We start from the raw sequence: 25,707 nt of genomic DNA on the forward strand, positions 1-25,707 counted from the left end.
GGTTTTATGAAACAGAAAGGCACCAGTGAACATTTTACTGTAGTTATATGAGAACATGAAATATGGCAACAATCTGTATTTTTTAAAAGTTCCAATCTGTTTTTAATTAGAACACAGTTTGTTTCCAATTTTACCTAGGTAATCAAAATGCAGGCAAGACATTTCTCTACCCTAAGCTTTCCTTCCTAATCATTACAACTGAGAAACCAGGGACAAGTAAGAAACTAGGGACCTTTCATTGGTTCGCTATCCAAAAAATGACAGCTTAAGGCTAAATAAAACCCTTACAATTTGCCACCATTTTAGCTACATAATGATCTCTGCAAATGTTTACTTTGCTTCTGAAAAAATGTCAAGTTTTCACCTTTTGTATAAAGCTGCAAGGCCATATCCCCAAAGTGCTTAGTAATTAACTGAATTTATTCCAAGTGTATCAAGGACAAAACATTAGTTTCCCTGAACATTGCAAAAAAGTGATTTCCACAAGACACTCATTTTTAGGCACAAAGACATCATGTTTATTCAGTAATGATTTTCTGCATAGGTTGCTATAAACAAGAGAATTGTGGTAAGGTAAATGCTTGGTTGAGATGTTTTGTCTTAATCAGCTTTATCCAGAGTGTTTCAATCAATGTTACGATTTACCATACAGTTTACATTCCAAATCAATACACTTAGAGAGGGGAAAAGAAGTTTTTCTATAATTAAAAAGAAACTATAATTACAAACATATTTAAACATTTTAAACTGCTAATTTACAACAGGAATACCCTGTAATAAGGTACAAGATAAGGAAATTAAAAATATATACTGGCAAAGGCTGCTACTTGGTGATGTATTCAGCAAGTAGAAAGGATAGGAATAAGATGGCAGTAGGGAAAAGGTGGTCTAGAAACACGGAATCAAACACTCTTTTAAATACCTGGCCTGTAGAGCAAAACACGTTCTAAAAAGCAACCATCCATGCAAACTGAGATCTAGACACAGAGGGGAAAAGGTATATAGAAGACACAAATCCCTGTAGAGAAAAAGTCAATGCATATCTTGAACTTGTTCATGTCCAGATACAAAGGTCTCCCTGATCACAAAGAAGCCCATCTGCACACCCTGATAGTTCTGTTAAGGACGATCAGGAAGGCATCTGGCCCTGTTTTTATGATCCTAAATTACCTTGATTTCAAGTTAATTTTTGTAAACTGGAATTCCTTTAAGGAGAAAGTAAAGTTTTTAATCTTTAAAATAAAGAGATGTAAGAAATATACTTGGTCTTAGCCAAAAGGCCGCGAAGTGATGAGATGTAAAACATCAACCCCCATCATCTTCTTCTATTTTCAGAGCTTAAATTTGAAAACTATAGCTTATTCCTCCCAATACATTTAAAACACATTGCTGCAACACTATTTTTTTAAAAGTTATACACATTATCCTTTTGTGTAATTATGTAATGTTGTGATGTAAAATTAGTATATTATAATTAAATGCCCTTTCCTTGGCATTTCCTATAACTGAATCATCCCAGGAAGCTTTTCTTTCATCTTAATCTGTCTATTATTTCCCTTTGTAGAACTACCTAAGGATGATGTAGTTTTTAAGAAGATGTCTTTAAGACTTAGTTATGGCCTTTGCACTAATTGTCTTTTACAGATAATTTAAGCTTTGTTAGCTGATAATAAATTAATGACTACAGTGACCTAGGGACCATCTGTAATCATATGAAAAAATAGTTTCAAATCTTATTGGGAAAATTATCCCTACCCTGAAAATATTCCTACTTCCTTAGAGTAAAATGTTCCCCATATCACAACATAACTTGCTTTGAACACTGCCGCGTACAAGTCAAGAACAATCAATTCTTATTAATGATTATTACACACTGCTTGTCTGTGTAACTGAGTTCTATCACCTCCGTCAGCATCAGTGTAAGTGTAGGAATTAACACAGAAGCAAGATTTTTATATGAGTTTAACCACATCTCCAGTAATGTAATCGATTCATTCAAAGGATGTGCTCCCCCCTCTCCCCTTGAGAACAGCACTGATACCTATGTCTTGAAAGTAAGGAATACCAACAAACCAAACCAAAGCTAGTTTGCAATTCATGACACACCGAAGGTTTTAAAAGACTACATAAATTCAGAACCCACACCTTCAACTTTAAAGGCAAGATCCCACATAACTTACTTTGCTATCAAAGACTAACTGAAAAACTGGCTTCAGATTATCAAACTATTGTGATACAATTGAAGATATTTATTAACTAATTTATAAATCAAAAATATTAATCTCTCTCACACTAAATTATCATTATAAACACATTAAAACCATAATGTAATAAGCAGATTAGGATCTTTCCTGAGAAATAAAACCATATTACAAATGATTATGTGGCAATTCATGAGATACACATGTGTTTTGAACTGAATGGGTACTATCAAACAAATTAAATTCATACTCAATCAAGAGAAGAATTATTTTCCTTTTCAGCTTTAAGAGACAGGGTCTTTCAATATTGCCCAAGCTAGCCTCAAATTTTTGACTTCAACCTCCTAATGCTGGGGCTCCAGGTTCATACTACCATGTCTAGCTTATGAGAACAACTTTTTAAGTGAAATGTTATCTTGTTTTAGTAATTATTTCTAATAGTAAAATGATTTTCTATTTTTTCTCAGTAAAACTTGATATATCATGTAGTCTCTTTTGTTTACATTAGACTTAACAGAATTCATTAAATTATGAACAAGAAAAAGTCTTATAATAAACATAGCAGTTCTGAAGAGGCAATATGGAATAAGATACCTGGTCATCTAAACAGTATATGTATATATGGAATACTTTTCTATTTACCAAACATTTTAGATAGTTTTAAGAGGACACTGACTTATATACATGCATGAGTATGTACACAGACAGACACATGTGTGGATGTACAATATCCTTTTTACAGATAGCAAGAGCAGTGACCATAAGCTGGAAATAGGAAAGGCTGTTAACTCCCTAAGCTTTTGGGATCATTTGCAGTATGACAACTCTCAAATGACATCAAGGTTTATGAGACTTTAAAGAAAAATTAATTGTAATCCAAAACAAAATTTTGGGGGTAAAAATAAAATTTTAATCACTAGATAACAGCAGCAGTGGTGATTAAAGATAATATTCTATCCACCAATATGAGTTTTTCCTCCAAAAAGGACAATAAGAACTGTAATTATAGGTATCTAAAAGTAAAATGCCCAAAATATATAGTTTTTTTTTTGGGTAAATTGTAACTTATGTGTTTTCAAACTAATTTTCATATTGAAAAGGAAATATAACAGGAGGGAGGAGAGAAAAATGATGCTCCTCCTGTTATTCCTGTTTAATTTTAAGAGGAAAAAATATGGTATATCCCTACAACTTGGCAGCATAAAGGAGGTTTGTAAAGACTACATAAATTCAGAACCCACTCTAATTCATATGGTTATTGATATCAAAAGGATGTCAGACTTCAAACATAGTTGTCTGGTAAAATCAAATTGTAACCAAAATTATGTACTGAGCACACTTGGGGTATAACAAGAAAATAAGTTAGGGATAATTATCGATGTCACATTCAAAAGATGGTGAAAGACATAAAAATCAAACCCTCCTTTAAATAAATCATTTAATAGGATTAAAGGAATGGGAATGTATGACTTATGATTTTGTGAACTGGTTTTACTTCAGTGCAAATGCATATTTTAAAACCAAACAAGACAACAAAAAGAAAGATGAAAAATGTCTATGTTCCTTAGCAGGAACAATTTCCACAGCCTTTCACACTGTTGACAATTTCTTCTTGGAGCTTCTTTCTTTCCTCCTCTTTGGAGAGACCCTCTTTCTTTGCATCCCATCTGAGGTTATCCTGGTTCTGTACACGGCTGCTCTGTGTATGCCACATCTCTGAATAGAGACTGCTAGAGTTAGCAAGCAGACCATAGTGGGTACCACGTTCAGCTACTTTCCCCTACAAAGGAAACACAATGTAAAAATGGACCAAGGTCAGTTAATTAGCATAATATATAAAACTATATAGTAATTTGCGAGGAAATACTTTTAGGGCCTGTATTCATTAAAATACTTCTAATTCCTCATACATAGTCCCAGTGCAAAAAACTGAGGTAGGAATGCTTCTTCACCGATAGACTACATAGCCCCTGTAAACAGAAATTATGAGATTCCCAATAGCATAAACACCACATTATGTAAAGAAAATGAAGCTTTACTGTTTTATTTTCATTCTGGAAGGCATAAAGGGAAGATTAAAATTCTAAAAAGGTGATCTTTTCTGTAATCAGCAAATGTTCAAATCAAAAGCACTGCTATTTATACAAGATTTAAAGGATTTAAAAACAATATTGTGAAATCCATATGAATTCTGAAATAAAATTTCATGAAATAAAGAAAACTTGATGAAAATGAACCTTACTCCATCTAGTAGTTCTCTTTACTAACAATATCTATCAAAGACAGCATTTCATGAATTTGATATGGGTTCCAAACAGTGACCCACAACTCATTTGTTAAACACAATTGGAGACAAAAGGACTTTCATAGGCACCCCCATTGACAGGATTTTTATAAATATTTCTGTAATATTAATGAAGTTTGTACCAATGACCAAATACTAGATTTGCATATGGCTGTATTCATATATGTTTATATTTGTTTCTTGATTTATTGATTTTTGGCATTATTTATCAACTTGCTAAGGAAATTGGAGAGCTAACACACTAATGATCTTATATCTTCTCTGCTGCATTCTTTACAAATTCTGGTTCTGTTTACTTTGTTATTGACTACTCAAGTGTTTTGTGTTATTTACTTTGTGGACTACAGATTTTCTGTTGAATTGTGTAGGTGCTGGGATTTTATATACATTTTCTCACAGGTTTTTTTCTACCTCATTTCCTTAGTTTTATTTCCATATTTGCTTTGTCTCACTTTATATTCATTCATTCTCTATCAACAATCTGAGCATGAGTTGTACATACTAATTATAATCCTAAATAATTCATTAATGTGTATCTCTTAAAAATAATAATTTTACATCCCTTGTATAATTATATCACACCCATGAAATTTAGCCATGACACATTACTCTTATCTAACATATACTTTATTTTCAATTATTACAGCTAATCCCCTTATTCCTTTCTTTCTATCTAGGGTCTGAAGAAAACCAACATATTAAACTTAAATGCTTTTAATTTTGAAAGAACTGAGTGTAAACCGTGGGAGGTAGAGGGAGGGAGAGACCTTGGAGGAAGAAGAAGGAAGCAAGAGGTTCCCAGGTCCCAACAGGATGATACTAGCCAAAATAAGCAACAAATGGGAGATAACCTATAGAGACTACCTCCTCAGTTGAGAGATGGGGCCACCCACCCATCTAAAAAATTTTAACCCAGAATTGTTCCTGTCTAAAGGAAATGCAGGGACAAAAAATGGACCAGTGACTGAAGGAAATGCCATACAGGGATCCATTCCATCTGGAGACACCAAATCCTGACACTATGGCTGATGCCAAGAACTGCTTGCAGACAGGAGCCTGATATAGCTGTCCCCTGAGAGGCTCTGCTAGAGCCTGACTAATACAGATGCAGATACTCACAGCCAACGATTGGAGACCCCAATGGAGGAGTTAGAAAAAGGACTGAAGGAGATGAAGGGGGTTGCAACCTCATAAGAACAACATCAACCAACCAGATCCCCATAACTCCCAGGGACTAAACCACTATTCAAAGAGTACACATGGAGGGACCTATGGCTCCAGCTGCATATGTAGCAGAGGATGGCCTTAACTGGTTTCAATGGGAGGGGGAGGTCCTTGGTCTTGTGGATGTTTGATGCCCCGGGTGTAAGAGGATGCTAGAGCAGTGAGGTGGGAGTGGATGGATGGGTGGGGCAATACCCTCAAAGAGGCAAAGGGATGGGTTATGGGATGGGGGAGGTTTCAGAGGTGAAATGTGGAAATGGGACAACATCGGAAATATAAATAAATAAAATAATTAAAACAAACAAAAAACAAAAGAAATGAGTGCAACACAAAATTCACACAAAGAGTTTCTAACTGCATGCTACTCTTCTCTCTTTGTGACCCTGACATTTCTCAAATGTCCAGGTCTAAATAGTTTGTAATTTTTCATAAGACTACTCTTCACTTTGGATTCACCTAGTTGTCCTGATTATTAGATACAGGTGAAAAATGTTTTAAAAAATTAGAATTATGTCATGTGGGGGCAGAGATGGCTCTGCTGTTCCTTATCTTTCAGAGGATCTGAGCCAGGTTCCTTTCCACTACCCACCTTGAGCAGCTCATAATGGCCTGAATTCTTGCTTCGGGGACCCAAGTCCTACTTCAAATGTCTTCTGTCACTCCCACATGCACAATCCCCATGCCCCACAGTCACACACACACACACACACACACACACACACACACACACACACACACTTAGAAACGGTCAATTTTTAAAAAAGGTAAAAATGTTATCAATGCATCATCACATCAGGAGGTAGAAGAACCAGTTTGCTCCATTACTGATATAAAATTTGATCATATGCTTAAAGATATCTATACAATTTCTCAATTAACCATCAAATTTTATCTTAATAAAAAATAAAAATCTATCTTTATAATATGTAATCTAAGGGATTTACTTTCAAACTAAATAATTTTTTTCTTAATGTTTTAATTAGCCTATGATGATTATTTTCTAAAACAATTACTACAATGGTGATCAAAAAAATCTGATTCCTTAAATTTATCATTCCTTCTACAGGCTGGCTAGTGGTATTCTTAAAGGGTTTTCCTTTTCCTCTTGGTAGTTCTTATTTTAAAAGTATCATCATGAATACAGAAATTAGGTTTTTATTCATTGTGTTACAACTCATTAGTGCCATTATTCTCTTTACCGCTCTAATTATCCCACATTTGGCCAGTGGGAGGTCATTCAAAGTGGTTCCTATGTCCTTGTGACATGTGTTCATTAGTTTCCCAGCCCCAGATCAGCTTTTATCGAAGGAGGTTTGGTTCCTTTTAGTGAGAAACAGTAATTTAGTACCCAAGATCTGTGTGCCAGGACTGCTCATTACTTGTAGACTTTTCATTGCTCCCAGGCTCTCTCGGTGGACAGAATTAGAATACTTTCCATATCAGAAATTTATATGGATAATTCTTTTAAACCTAACCTTGTGAGAGTCTTGCTTTTCTTTGATGGTTTTTTTTTTTAACTTGTATCTTTCTTCTCCAAAGTAAAATCTCTGATCTAAGAGCAGTGTATTTACTCAGCATATGCTGCTCAGTCTTGTACAGAAAATAATTTCAAAATGTGTACTTCTATAAAACCACCAATTATTTCTTTTGGACTATTTAGCCTTATTTAGTCTTATACTATATTTCTGCTAGATATGAAAGTATCCTTGGTTGTTGTTACGGTTGTTTTGTTTTTGTCAACTTGACACAAGCTCAGGCATCTTGGAAGAAGGAACCTCAACTGAGAGAAGGCTTTCATAAGACTGGCTTGTGGGCAAGACTGGAGGGCATTCACTTGACTGCACACTGTGCAGGTAGTTCTGGGTTGAGCAATCTAGAGGGAATGAGGCAGTAAGTAGCATTCCTCCATGGTCTCTGTATTAAAAAATTACATGGGTTGGTTCTATTATCAATGTGACAGTGTTAGTGTTCAATTCTTATGTTTTTGTATTCTTAACTTATCTTCATGGTTTTAGTTAGTACACAATGAGCTTCACACATCCTACCATTAAGCTATACACCAGGCCCTCTTCTATATTTTTATTTTGAAAGTTGCCCAGGTTCCCCCTCCACAGCAGCTAGGATTACAGGCTCGTGTGAACAAGCCTGGCTTCTATTTCTTATATAAACACACATTCTGCTATTTTAGCCTCTTACTTATCTTCACTTTTCATAATACCCGGATGCCTCCAATTTTTGAGCCATTTCATATTTCTACAGTGTGAACCAAGTCAGTTTTTAAAATTGCTTTCTACTTTGGCAAATCATACTATTAAAATTTCTCAGTCTTTTTAATCTACCTACTTAACATTTTCCCCATTTTTTGCTGATATTCCTTGTCCACTGTTAAATCCTCTTCTAGTACATTTGCTGATTTATAATTATACTCATTTTATTACTGCATTTTTGTTTTATTTTGGCTGGAGGAAAGGAGATAAATGTGTCTAACTTCCATGTTCAATCAGATGTCTCATAGATATGCCATCTTTATAGAAATGTCATGAACAGATTTTGATAGAGTACCTAAGGTGACAGACAGAACACCAGTTGAAAATAAGGTCATGTAATTAAGCAATTAGAGACACAACAAATTACTGATTGTGTAGATATAGATACTATTGATGTATTAATGCATGAATTCTAATTATAATTTAAAACTCAAGGGGCAATGTTGTGAAATAACTGCAGATACATGGAGATAATTATTTATGAAGAAATTCAAACATTTTCTATTATTAAGTAAAAGCTCTTAGAGCACAACTGCATACAAATGGTAAGCTTAGTTAAAAAGACCCAAAATATCAGATTTTACTTCAGGTTTGTAAGTATCACAGATACAGTAAGGCTTAAATTACCATTCAAAATATTCTGGCATACTCATATTAGGAAAAAGTATCTTGTCTAAAGAATGTAAACATTTATGAACAAACTAATATGTTTAAAGTCACAAATATACAAACTCTTTATAGAGCACAGTCTAGCCATCACAAAACCGAATACTAAATTTTAGTAGGATGAAAAAAATACCCTCTCAGCCTGGGAATATAGTTCAATGGTAGAACACTGGCTGGTATGTATAAGGCTCTGAGTTCAATCTGCAGCATCACTGAAACACCCTTCTTGGTTACTCAAAAGTATAGAAAGCACATAATAATTGCTTTTTATCTCTTAATTCTCAGTACACAGGCTTCTAAAACAATAAAGAATTAAAAGAATGCTTGGAAGAGAAAGATAGAAAAGGTCTTAAATGTGATATGAAAAAAATGAACAGTGTTAGAGATAATCAAATACCAACAGGTAGGGAAAAAGACCCTTACAGAAGGAATGAGATAATAATTAAACATTTTAACTCTGCCAATCATAGCAATAATATTTTGACTTGCTGAGAACATGTAGACAATAGTAAGCTTGTATAGCAAATTCCTAAGACATAAAATAGAATATTTTCTTACCTTGTATATAAGGAAAACAAAAATGTGGGTGGTCATGTTTAAATAATCATTTTTATTTTACTCTAATGTTTAGAATATTAAGGTTATACACAGCATTAGAACAATGAAAATACATAAAAACACCACACAAAGATTTACTCAGGACAAAAAGGAATATATAAAAATTATTTTATATAAACAACCCTTGAAAATATACTTCCACCATGAAAAATACTTTCCTGATCAAATATTTGCTTTTAGTACTTTAAAGAACAGTGAGTTACTATAGTTTTTCTTATTCAAACTTTCAAGTACTACTCCCTACAAAATGGACTAACACCAGTATACTATTAGATCCCACGTCATCCAAAAAACACAAATTCTGTAATATTATTTTAGACACAATAATTAAATTTCAGGCACTTATAACTAGTTCCAATTTTCTTCAAATATTATCATTTTTATAGCTTCTATGAAATTTGTTCTTTTAAGTTCACACATATTTAAAATATACTGATCACTTGTATCCTCCTTTCACCCTCCCCCTACCTCCCTACATGTGCATTTCCTTCATTCACATCCTTTTGTGACTCACTGAGTTTTACCAGGACAGTCTATGTGACAACTGGTATAGAAATATCCACTGGGGCCTGGTAGGGTCACCTTTGAGTACATAAGTGAAGACAATGACTGCCCTCCTTATCAGAGATCTATAAACAGTTAATAGTTTTTTAGGGAAGGGTATGGCCCTGTAACTCCTGCCTGCATTCATGATTTGACTACTGACTGGACCCAGTCTTGTGCAGACCCAGTGAAAGTAGCTAGAGTTGCCATAAGATCATGATTACAAAATGACTAACAGCACTTCACAGCCTTTCTGTCTTTTGGTTCTTTATCTTCCCAACCCCCTGCCTCATTTGTCCATGCTCCTTGAGCATTAGAGCAAGGGGTATAAATGTGCTGTTTGGGGCCGAGCAGCCATGAGTCCCTGCATTCACTACCTATCATTACAAAGAGAAACATCTCTAAGGTTGAATAGCAATGAATACTAACTTTTAAAGTTCATCTCTTACCTGGCTCAAGACAATGATTTCATCTGCATCAACCACTGTTGACAATCTATGTGCAATGAAAATAGATGTTCTGTGCTTGACTACATCCCTCATGGCACCAAGAATAGTCTACAAGTTTGAGAAGAGTAGGAGAAAACCAAACAAGAACTTTCATTAGGTTAGTGTAAATGAAAACAATCATATCTTTCCTTAAGGAAGTTAAGATTTATAGCACCACTAAATACTTGTACCTCAAATACTTAAAGAAAATAAAGACAAAAATAAAAGAAAATTGGGAAGTAAACATAAGTACACCATCATAACATGATCATTTAGATAGGCAACAGGTCACTAAAATTTGTGGGAGAAGGTGATGTTTTCTGTTTTAAAAAACTCTGGTGATATGAGGAACATAGTCATATATAATCTTACCAATAAGAACAAAACTAAGGTGAGGAAGTATTTAAGAACAAAAGTTCAAAGAAAGACAGCAGTCTAAAAACTTACAGGAACATCTGTTCTTCCTTAGTTCAAAGGTACAACACATCCATGTACTCTTTTAACTTGAGGAAGCCCTTTTTATGGGAAGCATTTTGAGTTCTTGTTTGTTTTTTGAGATATTAGCTTCAGTAGGCAGCTCTGGCTAGTATAAGATTTACTGTGTAGATCTGGCTGCCTTTAAACGGCTAAAATTAAAGGTGCATGTCACTGTACCTGGTCACATTTTGAGTTTTTAATACCTTCTAGAAAATAGATTTTATTTACTGGCTATGGAGTATGAGGCAGTAACATAGATACTCAATTATCTTTGGAGATTTGGGTCTAACCAAAGCCAGTTGGGTAGAGAAGATAGTGTAGGTGACAAAGATATATTCACTGGCTTCCTTCCCACATGTATTTCTAAACATTTAATTTTTAGATAAAAGTTTAAATTTTAGTTAAAGCAGATAATTACTGGGAACAGACAGTTTTCTGAAAGGACGACTTTAAGAGCTACTAGGACGAACTAATGATCAAGTATAGGGCCAATATTAAACAAAACAAAACCCTGATGTTTATAGATAGTCTCTCTCTCCTATATAAAAACTTAAATTCTGAATCCCCTGAACCTATTAAAAGGGCTCACTGAAGTACATCAAAACTTCTTCCTCTGAAGCATTCTTTGTAAATGCTTACTGGGTTATATTCTCTGACATAATAATGTTATGTGACTTAAAACCTCCTGTTATCAATTCTATCTTGTTAGACTGTAACATACATAGTACAATATATATTTAGGTATAAAGTTCTCACAAATAGGCTGGTATTCTCTTTTTAATAGGATCTAATCCTGTTAAATGTTCACTCAAAATATAACACATTCTCAAATGAATTGATTTTGAACAGTTTTAAGTATGCTGCTGATAAAATAATAATGTTTCCTAAAACTTAATTCCATATGTAAATATTATATTACATTGCTGGTAAAGATGAAAGGAGACCTTTACCTTAACACACTTCTATCACATATTAAGTGAAAAGTAGCAACTGGAGACACTTGCTTATCTTTGGTTGTACATTAACCTATATGAAATTATCATTGCGGTTGTAACTTTTGTGTATTTTGTAAAGATGTTGTTATAAGATACAATGTTCTTGCTGGGTAGTATCGTGACATCATTGTCACAACCATCTTGCTGTTATGCAACTCTTTTGAGGAATGACTACAAATTGATACCAGTTTTAAGGGTTGTGTGTGCTTGGCTTGACGTCAATAGTAAATGAAAAGCATTCTGGTATGTACTGTGTCACTGTCACTTACATGACTTCTATTAAGGGGTGCTAAATGACAACATGACAGTAACTAAACACTCTTTCCTCACTAGCATGTTGGATAATGTGTACAGCTTTGTAAGATGCAAGACTATATAATAGCATGGAGTGTCACAGACTTCCAAAAGGAAGCACATTTGTGAACAGATTCACTGGTTCAATGCAACCTGGTTTTTATGGCATTCATTAACACTTGCCATACGGGAAGAAGAGGTTAGGTATTTTTCTACTAAAATTCATTCAAAACACAAAGTCAGTGGTTCTTAACTTGTGGGTTGAATGATATTTAGACAGGGGTTGCATATCAGATATCTTGCATATCATATCTTTATATTATAATTCATAATAGTAGCAAAATGACAGTTATGAATTAGCAAGGAAAATAATGTTATGGTTGGGGTCAGCATAACATGAGCAACAATGTATTAAAGGCTACAGCATTAGGAACGTTGAGAAGCACTGTATAAATAATGCAGACAATACTGAAACTTCCAAGGAAAAAGGATTGTTTTATTATTCTCATTGTCGTTTACCTCTTCAGTAATTGAATCTAATGATGAAGTAGCTTCATCATAGAGAATAACTGGGGGATCCTTCAAAATGGCTCTTGCAATTGCTACCCTCTGCTTTTCTCCTCCTGCAAAAGAAATAATTTATTTAAAGAAAGATAATACAGGAACATTCTGTTTCTAGCATTTCTGTTGATTAAAATGACCAAGTTATACTCGAAACATTTCTGTCAACTCTTTATCACTCATCATTTTATGGAATTGTTCAGTCTAATTCAGGCTGTATGACAGACTTTGACAAATTATATTCCTTGGAATTCAAATGTAATCTTAATCTGATTCATGTCAGTGAAATAAATAATAATGAGAAGTAACAATTTTGATTCTCAAATGATTCTCACCAGAAACATGCTTATCATGTTATTTTATATTATAAATATTTCAATATGCAAAAACCTTAGATAAAAAATTCCAATAGCAAAGAATCAACAAAGCAAAAGCCAAGCCAATATCTGAAACTGGGAAACTTAAGAACATGAAACCATGAGTATCTAAATGTATGACTTATAAGTGGCAGTTTTAAACAACTGAGCCTAACCTAGGAAATGAGTTGGCAGATACACTATTTAGCATTAAACTACTTTTCCTCTTTTACAGGTGAGTAACAATCTTTGCTTCCCTTAAATATATGGGTTGTGGATTATACATTAACACTAATACACCTGAACTTCTGTCAATAATATAAGTGCTCCCAATAAGTAAGTTTAAACAGAATATACAAATAAAAGATTTAAAATCTTTGATCACCTGACAGTTTGAGTCCTCGTTCTCCTACTTGCGTGTCATATCCATGTGGCATCCGAAGAATTGCATCATGAAGACCAGCTAATTTTGCTACTGCATATACTTCCTCTGGTGAAGCGTTGATGTTTCCATATAAGAGGTTATAGTAGATCGTATTATGGAAGAGGACAGCATCCTGAAGCAGATTTATATAGACACACATGTGTGTGTGTATAATATATATATATTTAAAGACATACAGTAATACTAAATAGCAAACCATGACAATGCCTTTAATTTGAGAAGGGTCCTGAAGTCTCAGGTCCCTTTGTGGACCTAATTACCACATGTGTATGATTTGTTGTGCTCACTTGAGACTTATTTTGAGACATTTATATGTTTAACCACATGCTTTTTTAATACAAGGAAACTCAGTCTACACAATTTATTTTATAAATTGCTTTTTCTATTTAACATATGGTGGAGCTTGTTCATTCTGAATATTAGAAACAAACACAATTGTTTTATTAGTTATATATTTCATACTATAGATATAATTTACTTTTTCCCCTATTAATGTATATTAATGTAATTAACATGTTGGAATAAAATAGTATTTTCTAAATGGCTTTATATACCTATGTATTTATGCAAGTAGTTCTACATGTCAACTGATAGGTCAAAGATTAAGTTTCTGTTTACCCTATAATGTTATTGTTCAGCTATCCTGCAAATGTAGCTAGTAATGCATGGACATGCTCTACTTAGTGTTCTGTATGGCTGCTAGATCTCCACAGTTTTAGCATCTTAAATCTTACACATTTTCACTTGTTGTGACTTTTAGAATGAAATGTGCTTTTTGTTTACATTTGCATTTCTTTAATTACTGAGGTTAAGTATATTCCTATGCATTTAAGATACTTGTACTTTGGACTTGAAACTCAGCAAACAAATAAGTTGTTCACCATGTATATATGTTATTAGAGGAAGTCCAATGCAAGCTTTCATTTGATAATTCAACTTGTTCTGACATAACATATTAAAGATAATTTATTTCAAGTGAGCATTCATCTCCTATTTTTTTTTACAAATGGAACACATAATTTTATTTCAAAACCCTTTTAGATATTTTGATATTATATAAATTCATATATATATATATATATATATATATATATATATTTGCTTATATGCACCTATTCATTGACAGTGTTTAATTCTCATTTTATAGGTAAGGTTAATGCTTTTTTTATCAGTCTTTGAAAGGTTTTAATTGTTAATATTCACCAGGGAACCCAATAAGGTCTTTTACATGATTTTCAGGCTAAGAACTTCAGATATTATTTTTAAAAAAATTCTAGTCATTTATATATCTACTATTAATGTAAATTTGTCATACTGAGTTGGTATCAAATAAACTCAAATTCTATACACAGAACTATTTTACAGTATTTTATATTCTGAAAAAAATAAATGCTAACTTAAAAAAGAAAAATACAACAAAATTTGATCAAATAAAAATGAGCTAAACAGGTATGGTAGCCCACTCTTGTAATCTCAGCAATCAGAATTGGATGGAGAAGCGCCATGAGCTAGATGCTAGCCTGCACCAAAGAGTGAGACTCTATCCACAAAACTACAACACAAATGGAGCTTTTTCACAATGCTTTGCTAAATACTCTTAGCACATAGTAAATATGGGTAACTGGGGCATATAGTGCAATTGTTAATTTAATTATTTAAGTTAGCATTTTATTAAGTAACCACATTACTATCTATAGGTATTTATAACATGGTATGCAACTTATAAATAAAAATAAATTTTACAAATTTAAGAAATAATGTATTACTTTATCATCTAGAAAAAGCATTAATGCTTGATATTTATTCCCTTTTACTCTATTCCCAAGTATTAATCCATATTGCATAGCTGGGATACTTTTCTGGTATCATTCAGCAAACTTTGTAATGACACACTGTTCATAATACCCAATATTCCTTAAAACTTTAATGCTGGGCTTGAGAAACAACTTACTGGTTAAGAGCACTGGAGTGAAGTGTACTTGTTGCTCTTTTTTTTTAAATTTATAAACATTTTAATTTAAAATAAAAAAGTATAAAAAACTCAAAACATAATGAAAATCACCACCATAAAATTGACACAAAGTTAACTCAACACCAGGGAAAATTTCTACCCATGACAACAATGGCATTCAAATAGAAGTCACCATCAGATATTACCAAAGGGTACACAAGCAAGAGATTTAAAATAATCTTATTTGGTCAGGTAAGGTAGCTCTTTTTTTTTTAAAAAAAAATAAATTGAACAACTTTAATTAAAAAAAAACAAAGAGAAATGTACAGATTTTAAGCATTTTTGCATTAAAATATATACTGGTTGCTCTTCCAGAGGATTTCCTGGGTTCAATTCCCAGTATGCAATACCAGATTCAAAGGATCTAAAAATTCTCTTCTGAACTCAATACCAGCATGCATGAGGTACAAAGACTTACATGCAGGCAAATACCCATGTATGTTAAGTAAACAAAAACAATGTAATTTGGGAAAACTTAATGATTAAAAATGTCACTTGATCCTGTAAGACTTCAAGCGTTCAATTACCTCTGGGTATTTATATTATGTCCACTTTTCACTATTAGAAATAATAGTGTAGAGAGCAGAGCCTGGCCCAACCACCAGCCGGAAAGGCGGCTCCAGCCAGAAAGGCGGCTCGTACAGGCTGAGCTACTGAGACCTGGAACAGATCTTAGGAACTTCTGTTCCCACCCTGAGAGGACTTCAGGTCGCAGAGCAGAGCCTGGCCCAACCACCAGCCGGAAAGGGGGCTCCAGCCAGAAAGGCGGCTCGTACAGGCTGAGCTACTGAGACCTGGAACAGATCTTAGGAACTTCTGTTCCCACCCGGAGAGGACTTCAGGTCGCAGAGCAGAGCCTGGCCCAACCACCAGCCGGAAAGGCGGCTCCAGCCAGAAAGGCGGCTCGTACAGGCTGAGCAACTGGTGAGTGGGAGACCTAGGCTGCGGGGGAGCAGAGGGATCTCTGTGGAGTGCACACGGAAAGGGCACCCCCTGCCCTGACCTGCCCTGTCCTCCCCGATCCAGTAACCGTGAACAGATCTTAGGAACTTCTGTTCCCACCCGGAGACTACTTCAGGTCGCAGAGCAGAGCCTGGCCCAACCACCAGCCGGAAAGGCGGCTCGTACAGGCTGAGCTACTGTGACCAGGAACAAATCTTAGGAACATCTGTTCCCACCCGGAGGTGACTTCAGTACGCAGAGCAGAGCCTGGCCCAGCTGCCACCCGGAACCTGGGCTGCTGGGGAGTAGAGAGATCTCTGAGGAGTGCACACGGAAAGTGTACCAGGGACACAGACCAGATACAAGGGAAAGGCAAGAACATATCACTGACAACAAAATGGCAAGAGGAAAGAGAAAGAGTATATCCCAAGGAAACCAAGACAATCTAGCAACACCAGAACCCAGCTCTCTGATAGTAGCAAACATAGGAATTCCAAACACTCCAGAGAAAGAAGACACAGACCTGAAAACATGCCTCAAGACGCTGATAGAGTTACTTAAACAAGAAAGGGAGGAAAAGCAAAAAGATTCAGAAGCTTTTAAAGAAGAAACAAGAAAAACACTCAAAGAACTCAAAGAACGAGACGAAAACAGAACCAAGGAAATAAAGGAATGGAAGAGGGAAATTAAAACAGAAATTGACACAATAAAAAAAGCGCTAAAAGAGATAACCCTAGAGTCAGAACACCAAAAAAAGAAATCAGGAGTCACAGAAGCAAGCATTTCCAACAGATTACAAGAGATCGAGGAGAGAATCTCGGGGGCAGAAGACAACATTGCAAACATAGACAAAACAGCCAGAGAAGATGCAAAAAACAAAAAGCTACTAACCCAAAATGTCCAGGAAATACAAGACACAATGAGAAGACTGAACCTAAGGATAATAGGAATAGAAGAGGGAGAAGAGTATCAACTAAGAGGCACAGTAAATATCTTCAACAAAATCATAGAAGAAAACTTCCCTACCCTCAAGAATGAGATGACCACGAGCATAAAAGAAGCCTTCAGAACTCCAAATAGGTTGGACCAGAAAAGAAATACCTCCCGACACATAATAGTAAAAACATCAAGTGCCCAAAGTAAAGAAAGAATACTAAAAGCAGTAAGGGAAAAAGGTCAGGTAACTTATAAAGGCAGACCAATCAGACTCACACCCGATTTCTCAGCAGAGACTATGAAAGCTAGAAGAGCCTGGACAGACATCATGCACTCCTTAAGAGAGCACAAGTGCCAGCCCAAGCTGCTATACCCAGCAAAACTATCAATCACCATCGATGGAGAGACAAAGATATTTCAAGACAAATCAAAATTCACACAATATATGACCACAAACCCAGCACTACAACGAATTACAGGTGGAAAACCCAATACAAGGAGGGAAAATACAGCCTAGTAAAAACAAGAAAACTCCTAAACAAGAAAACTAAAAAAAGAAAAAAAACACGGACACAACTCAACCCAAAAAAGCAAAAACGGCAGGATACAGAAACAATTATTCCTTGATATCTATTAACATAAATGGGCTCAACTCCCCAATAAAGAGACACAGACTATCAGACTGGATACATAAACAAAATCCAGCCTTTTGCTGCATACAGGAAACTCATCTCAGAGACAGAGACAGACACTATCTCACAGTAAAAGGGTGGGAAAAAAACTTCCAAGCAAACAGCTCCAAGAAGAAAGCTGGAGTGGCTATTCTAATATCGAATAAAGTAAATTTCCAACCAAAAGTTATCAAAAAAGATAAAGAAGGACACTTTTTACTCATTACCGGGAAAATCTGTCAGGAGGAACTCTCAATCCTTAACATATATGCTCCAAATAAAAAATCACCCACATTCATAAAAGAAACTCTACTAAAGCTCAAAAAATACATTTCACCCCACACAATAATAGTGGGAGACTTTAACACCCCACTCTCACCAATGGACAGATCAGGGAAACAAAAACTGAACAAGGACACTGCAAAACTAGCAGAGACTTTGAACCAACTAGAATTAATAGATATATACAGAACATACTATCCTAAAGTAAAAGAATACACCTTCTTCTCACCACCCCATGGCACCTTCTCGAAAATTGACCACATAATTGGACACAGAACGAGCCTTCATCGATATAAGAAGATTGAAATACTCCCATGCATCCTCTCAGATCACCATGGTTACGGCTGGTCTTTAACAACAACAAAGACAACAAAATGCCCACATACACATGGAAACTAAACAACACTCTGCTAAAGGATAGCAGGGTCAAAGAAGAAATAAAGAAAGAAATTAAGGATTTTCTAGAATTCAACGAAAACGAAAACACAACATACCCAAACCTATGGGATGCAATGAAAGCAGTATTGAGAGGAAAACTCATTGCTCTAAGTGCTTCCAAGAAGAAACTGGAGAGAGCTCACATCAGCAACCTGACAGCACAGCTAAAAGCCCTAGAACAAAAGGAAGCAGATTTACCCAAAAAGAGTAGACGGCAAGAAATAATCAAAATTAGGGCAGAAATAGACCAAATAGAAACAAAAAAAACCATTGAAAAAATCAACAAAACAAAGAGTTGGTTCTTTGAGAAAATCAACAAGATTGATAAACCCCTAGCCAGACTAACTAAAGGGCAAAGAGAGAGTATCCAAATTAACAAAATCAGAAAGGAAAGTGGTGACATAACAACTGAAACTAAGGAAATTCAAGAAATCATCAGATCCTACTACAAAAACTTATACTCCACAAAATTGGAAAATCTGGAGGAAATGGACGAATTCCTAGACAGATACAAGGTACCAAAGTTGAACCAGGACCAAGTAAACCATCTAAATAACCCTATAACACCTAAAGAAATAGAAGTCATCAAAAGCCTCCCAACCAAAAAAAGCCCAGGTCCAGACGGGTTCAGTGCAGAATTTTATCAGACATTTATTGGGGATATAACACCAATATTCACCAAGCTATTCCAAAAGATAGAATCAGATGGAATATTACCCAACTCATTTTTTGAGGCTACAATAACCCTCGTACCTAAGCCACACAAAGACCCTACAAGGAAAGAGAACTTCAGACCAATCTCACTTATGAACATTGATGCAAAAATACTCAACAAAATCCTTGCAAACTGAATCCAAGAACACATCAAAACCATCATTCATCATGACCAAGTAGGCTTCATCCCTGGGATGCAGGGATGGTTTAACATAAGGAAATCCATCAATGTAATCCACCATATAAACAAACTTAAAGACCAAAATCACATGGTCATCTCACTAGACGCTGAGAAAGCATTCGACAAAATCCAACACCCCTTCATGTTAAAAGTCCTGGAAAGAACAGGAATCCAAGGCCCATATTTAAACATAATAAAAGCAATATACAGCAAACCAACAGCCAACATCAAACTTAATGGCGAGAAACTTGAAGCAATCCCACTAAAATCAGGGACTCGACAAGGCTGCCCACTCTCTCCCTACCTATTCAACATAGTACTGGAAGTCCTGGCTGGAGCAATTAGACAGCAAAAGGAGATCAAGGGGATACAAATCGGAAAGGAAGAGATAAAAATATCACTCTTTGCCGATGACATGATAGTGTACTTGAGTGACCCCAAAAATTCCACCAGAGAACTCCTACAGCTGATAAACAAGTTCAGCAAAGTGGCCGGATACAAAATTAACTCAAACAAATCAGTAGCATTCCTATACTCAATAAACAAACATGTGGAGAAAGAAATTGGGGAAAAGGTACCCTTCACAATAGTTACAAAAGCTATGAAATACCTTGGTGTGACTCTAACTAAGGAAGTGAAGGACCTGTATGACAAGAACTTCAAACCTCTGAAGAAAGAAATTGAGGAGGATCTCAGAAAATGGAAAGATCTCCCATGCTCATGGATTGGAAAGATCAACATCTTAAAAATGGCCATCCTACCAAAAGCAATCTACAGATTCAATGCAATCCCCATCAAAATTCCAACCCAGTTCTTCATGGAATTGGAAAGATCAATGTGCAATTTCATCTGGAATAACAAAAGACCTAGAATAGCGAAAACCATCCTCAACAACAAAAAAACATCAGCGGGAATCACTATCCCTGACCTCAAGCTATATTACAAGGCAATTGTGCTGAAAACTGCATGGTACTGGTACAGAAATAGGCAAGTGGATCAATGGAATAGAATAGAAGATTCAGAAATGAGCCCTCATGTATATGGTCACCTGATTTTTGACAAAGGAGCAGTAAACATTCAATGGAAAAAGGACAGCCTATTCAACAAATGGTGCTGGTCCAACTGGCACTCAACATGCAAAAGAATGAAAATAGACCCGTTCTTATCTCCTTGTACAAAGCTCAAGTGTAAGTGGATTAAAGATCTCCACCTTAAACCTGATACACTGGAATTATTAGATGAGAAAGTAGGGAAAACCTTAGAACACATAGGCACAGGAGAAAATTTCCTAAACAAAACACCAATGGCTCAAGCTCTAAGGTCAAAGATTAACAAATGGGACTTAATGAGATTGCAAAGTTTCTGTAAGGCTAAGGACATCGTCAAGAAAACAAAACGGCAACCAACAGAATGGGAAAAGATCTTTACCAACACCACATCAGATAGAGGCCTAATATCTAAGGTGTACAAGGAACTCAAAAAGCTCGACACCAGAGAATCAAATAACCCTATTAAAAAATGGGGTACAGAGCTAAACAAATCTTTTTCAGTTGAGGAACTCCGAATGGCCGAAAAACATCTGAGGAAGTGCTCGACATCCTTAGCCATCAGGGAAATGCAAATCAAAACAACCCTAAGATTCCACCTCACTCCAGTCAGATTGGCCAAGATCCAAAACTCAGATGACAGCAGATGCTGGCGAGGCTGCGGAGAAATAGGAACACTTCTCCACTGTTGGTGGGGTTGCAAGCTAATACAACCACTCTGGAAATCGGTCTGGCGATACCTCAGAAAATTGGATATAGTACTACCTGAAGACCCAGCTATTCCACTTCTGGGCATATACCCCAGAGACACTTTAATACACAACAAAGATATATGCACCACAATGTTCATAGCGGCTCTATTTATAATAGCCAGAAGCTGGAAGGAACCCAGATGTCCTTCAGAAGACGAATGGATACAAAAATTGTGGTACATATACACAATGGAATACTACTCAGCCACCAGAAACAATGACTTAACCAAATTCTTAAGAAAATGGCTGCATCTAGAGAAGATCATCCTGAGTGAGATAACCCAGTCACAAAAGAACAGACATAATATGCAGTCACTGATAGTGGGATGCTAACCCCAGAGGCTTGCACTCCCCCAGAAACAACTCACAGACTGTATGAAGTCCAAGAAATAAAGAAAACAAAAACTATACATATATTCACAAAACAAGAAGACTTTGACTATTTCCATGTTGCGTTTTGTTTTGCATGTACTTTACGCTTATTGCAACTAGTACGTTTTCAATGCATACTGTCAAGCCCTTGAAAAAAATCAAGTACCGACTAAAAAACATATTCACATGGTTTTATGTAAAATTTATTTTAATGTCTGAAAAAACAGTACTGACAAAAATGTATAATTTTAAGCAAAAAATGTTTAAAATCTTTACATCTATCTTTGTTTTGAAAAATAAAATCGTTTAAAAAAAAAAAAAGAAATAATGGTGTAGTGAACATTCTAAGACACATGTTGTACCTTTTAATTTTTTATTAAAATTTCCTAGAGGCAGAACTATTATCACACTTTCTCAAAACTTGATATGTATTGTTGATTTTCTTATGAAAGCTATATACATTCCTCAGAAGAGCAAGACTCCCATTTCACAGAGTTGTGTCTGAACTTGATATTCTTCATTTCAAAGTCTTTATCAAGGTGATTAAAATAAAAGTGTTATTTTAGACTTACATGAATTAGAATACAGAACCCAATGAGGTTACAGCCCAGAATGCAGTTCATTTGGCAAAGAGTATAGGTCAATGTTTCCAAAAACATAGTCAGTCAGTCTGTGTCTGTCTGCCCATCTACTGACCTATTTATTTATATATCAGAATCATATAAGATGAATATTAAAAGAAACAGAGGTTTCTGGGCTTACAATGCACTCAGCCATCAAAAGCAGAGCATATGAAAAAAAGAGTAGAATTTCAACAATTTCCCTAGGGTTATGTCCACTAAAATTTGGAATTGTCAGGAAAACACAGGATAGAAAAGAGTGCCATATGCTGGAGTACTTGGGGACCTTTGATGTGTGTGTGTGTTTTAAAGACAACCTCACTCGGCAGTCCAGACCTGCTTGGAATGCACTAGCCCAGGCTGCCTAAAACTGAAGTCAATTATCCTATCATAGCCTTCCAAGTGCTGGAATTTCAGGTGTGATCACCATGTCCTTTCTGATGACTTTCTTAAAGGTTTTCTCCTCTCCTTTCCCAATTTGATCTGTTCTCCTAGAGATCTGATACTGGTTTCATGAATCAGACAGATACTCTACCATTTAGGCAGACCCTCTGATTCCTTTACAGATTTTCAAGATAAAATTATATACCTTATAAGATTGTCTAATTCTTGTATTCTCGGGCTTTACTTTAAATTTTCTTTCCTGTCCCAACAGCACTGTGTAAGCATTTTAAAATTATTACTATGAGTCATGCATGTATAGTGAAGAGGACACACAATGGCAAATAAGGCATAAAACTTAAGTTTGGTAGATAAACTACTATGCAATTATAAACATAATATGTTGAAAGCTATTCAAAATTACTTTAAAATTTCTGAACATTTATTCTGTGAGTATTGTGCTTGGTGTGTATTCTCTAGAGTATAATAATAAATAGTAACTATTTATAATGAGGAAACAGAGATGAGCACCACAGAACTGATCAGTCTTAGACCTAGAGTTAACCTCCATGTCTATTTGATTGAGGCAAGTGGACCACTGTGAGGACAGTGTGATTTACACACTGAGCTACATGCCAGCTAAGACTACACAGTAAACCCACCTCAAAAGATAATCTAGTAGCAGAATTAATTTAACATTATCTACTTCCCTAGGATATGTTGATTCCTTAGAGTCAAATTATTATAGAAATATATCCACCAGCCCGATAAGAATTACATTTTGGCTGGGACTAGACCCTTGTGGTTTCCACCTGTGTCCAGAGCTGGAGCTGTCCCCACTGACATTGGGAAACAAAACACATAGAGCTGATCTTCCAGGAGTACCCTCACTCCTAAGCCCACAGGTAAGACCCCACTTTCTCTCTACTCATTGTCCAAAGAGAGACCAACCAGGAGTACACAGGGCACAGGAATCACAGGGATGTCTAGGACTGGACCCTTCCAGTCTCCATCTGTGCCCAGAGCTGGTGCCCACCCGCTGCCATCGGTACCCAAAACCTGAGACCAGACAGCTGATCTCCCAGGAGCACTCTCACCCCCAATCTTATAGGCTCACAGGCCCACTGGAGAGACAAGCTCTAGTAAGAGACAGCAAGACCAACTAACATCGCAGATAACAAGATGGCAAGAGGCAAGCTCAAGAACCTAAGTAACAGAAAACAAGAAAACCTGGTATCATCAGAACCCAGTTCTCCCACCACAACAAGTATTGGATATCCCAACACACTGGAAAAATCAAAATTTGGATTTAAAAATCATACCTCATGATGATGATAGAGGACTTTAAGAAGGACATGAATAACTCCCTTAAAGATAGGACAACACAGGTAAATAAGTAGAAGCCCTTAAAGAGGAAACACAAAAATCAACTAAACAGGTGAAGGAATTGAACAAAACCATCCAGGATCTAAAAATGGAAATAGAAACAATAAAGAAGTCACAAAGGGAGACAACCCTGGAGATAGAAAACCTAGAAAAGAGACGAGGAATCATAGACACAAGCATCATCAACAGAATACAAGAGGTAGAATCTCAGGTGCAGAATACCATAAAAACAATAGTTAAAAGAAAATGTAAAAAGCAAAAACCTCCCAACTTCAAACATCCATAAAATCCAGGACACAATGAGAAGATTAAACCTAATGATGATAGGTATAGAAGAGAGTGAAGATTCCAAACTTAAAGAACCATTAAATATCTTCAACAAAATTATACTTTCCCTAACCTAAAGAAAGAAATGCCCATGAACATACAAGAAGTCTATAGAATTCCAATTAGATTGGACTAGAAAAGAAACTCCTTCCCTCACATAATAATCAAAACACCAAATGCACAAAACAAAGAAAGAATATTAAAAGTAGTAAGGGAAAAAGGACAGGTAACATACAAAGGCAGACCAATCAGAATTACACTAAACTTTTCAACAGAGACTATGAAAACTAGAAGATCCTGAACAAATGTCATACAGACCCTAAGAGAACACAAATGCCAGCCCAGGTTACAATACCCAGTAAAATTCTCAATCACCATAGATGGAGAAACCAAGATATTGCATGACAAAAACAAATTTATGCAATATTTTCCACAAATCCAACTTTACAAAGGATAATAGATGGAGAACTCTAACACAAGGAGGGAAACTACACTCTAGAAAAAGCAAGAAAGTAATCTTGCAACAAACCCAAGTGAAGAAAACCACACAAACATAATTCTACTTCTAACAACAAAAATAACAGAAAACAGCAACCACTATTCCTTAATATCTGTTAACATAAATGGACTCAATTCCCCAATAAAAAGATATAGACTATCAGACTGGATATATAAACAGAATCCAGCATATTGCTCCATACAGGAAACTCATCTCAGTGACAAAGACAGACACTACCTCAGAGTAAAAGGTTGTGAAAAAATTTCCAAACAATTGGTCCCAAGAAAGAAGCACAAGTAATCATTTTAATATAAAATAAAATTGACTTTCAACCAAAAGTTATCAAAAAAGATAAGGAAGGACACTTTTTACTCATCAAAGAAAAAAATCTGTTAAGATAAACTTTCAATAGTAAACATTTAAGCCCTAAATGCAAGGGCACCAATATTCATAAAAGAAACCTTACTAAAGCTCAAAGCATATATTTATAGCACACACAATAGTAGTGGGAGGCTTCAACACCCCACTCTCATCAATGGACAGATCATAGAAACAGAAACTGAATAGAGACACAGTGAAACAAACAGAGGTTATGAACCAAATGGATTTAACAGATATCTATAGAATATTTCATCCTAAAACAAAACAATATAGCTTTTTCTCAGCACCTTAAAGTACCTTCTCCAAAACTGACCATATAATCAGTCAT

General features: G+C 35.5%; 1 protein-coding gene across 1 annotated transcript in view; it reads right to left on the reverse strand.

The window, feature by feature from the left end:
• Positions 1-502: 502 nt before the first annotated feature.
• Positions 503-25,707, reverse strand: part of ABCB7 (ATP binding cassette subfamily B member 7) — a gene marked incomplete at its 5' end in the record, with an annotated part of 130,758 nt that continues 105,553 nt past the window's right edge. Inside the window, 4 exons of the mRNA XM_080910300.1 lie at positions 503-3,981; positions 10,274-10,381; positions 12,598-12,701; positions 13,381-13,552. Of these exons, the coding sequence (XP_080766426.1) occupies positions 3,766-3,981; positions 10,274-10,381; positions 12,598-12,701; positions 13,381-13,552 (600 nt within the window). The 3' untranslated portion in view covers positions 503-3,765. The remainder of the gene's footprint in view (positions 3,982-10,273; positions 10,382-12,597; positions 12,702-13,380; positions 13,553-25,707) is intronic.

This window comes from Micromys minutus (assembly GCF_963924665.1).
Source record: "Micromys minutus genome assembly, chromosome: X".
NCBI classification, from domain to species: Eukaryota; Metazoa; Chordata; class Mammalia; order Rodentia; family Muridae; genus Micromys; species Micromys minutus.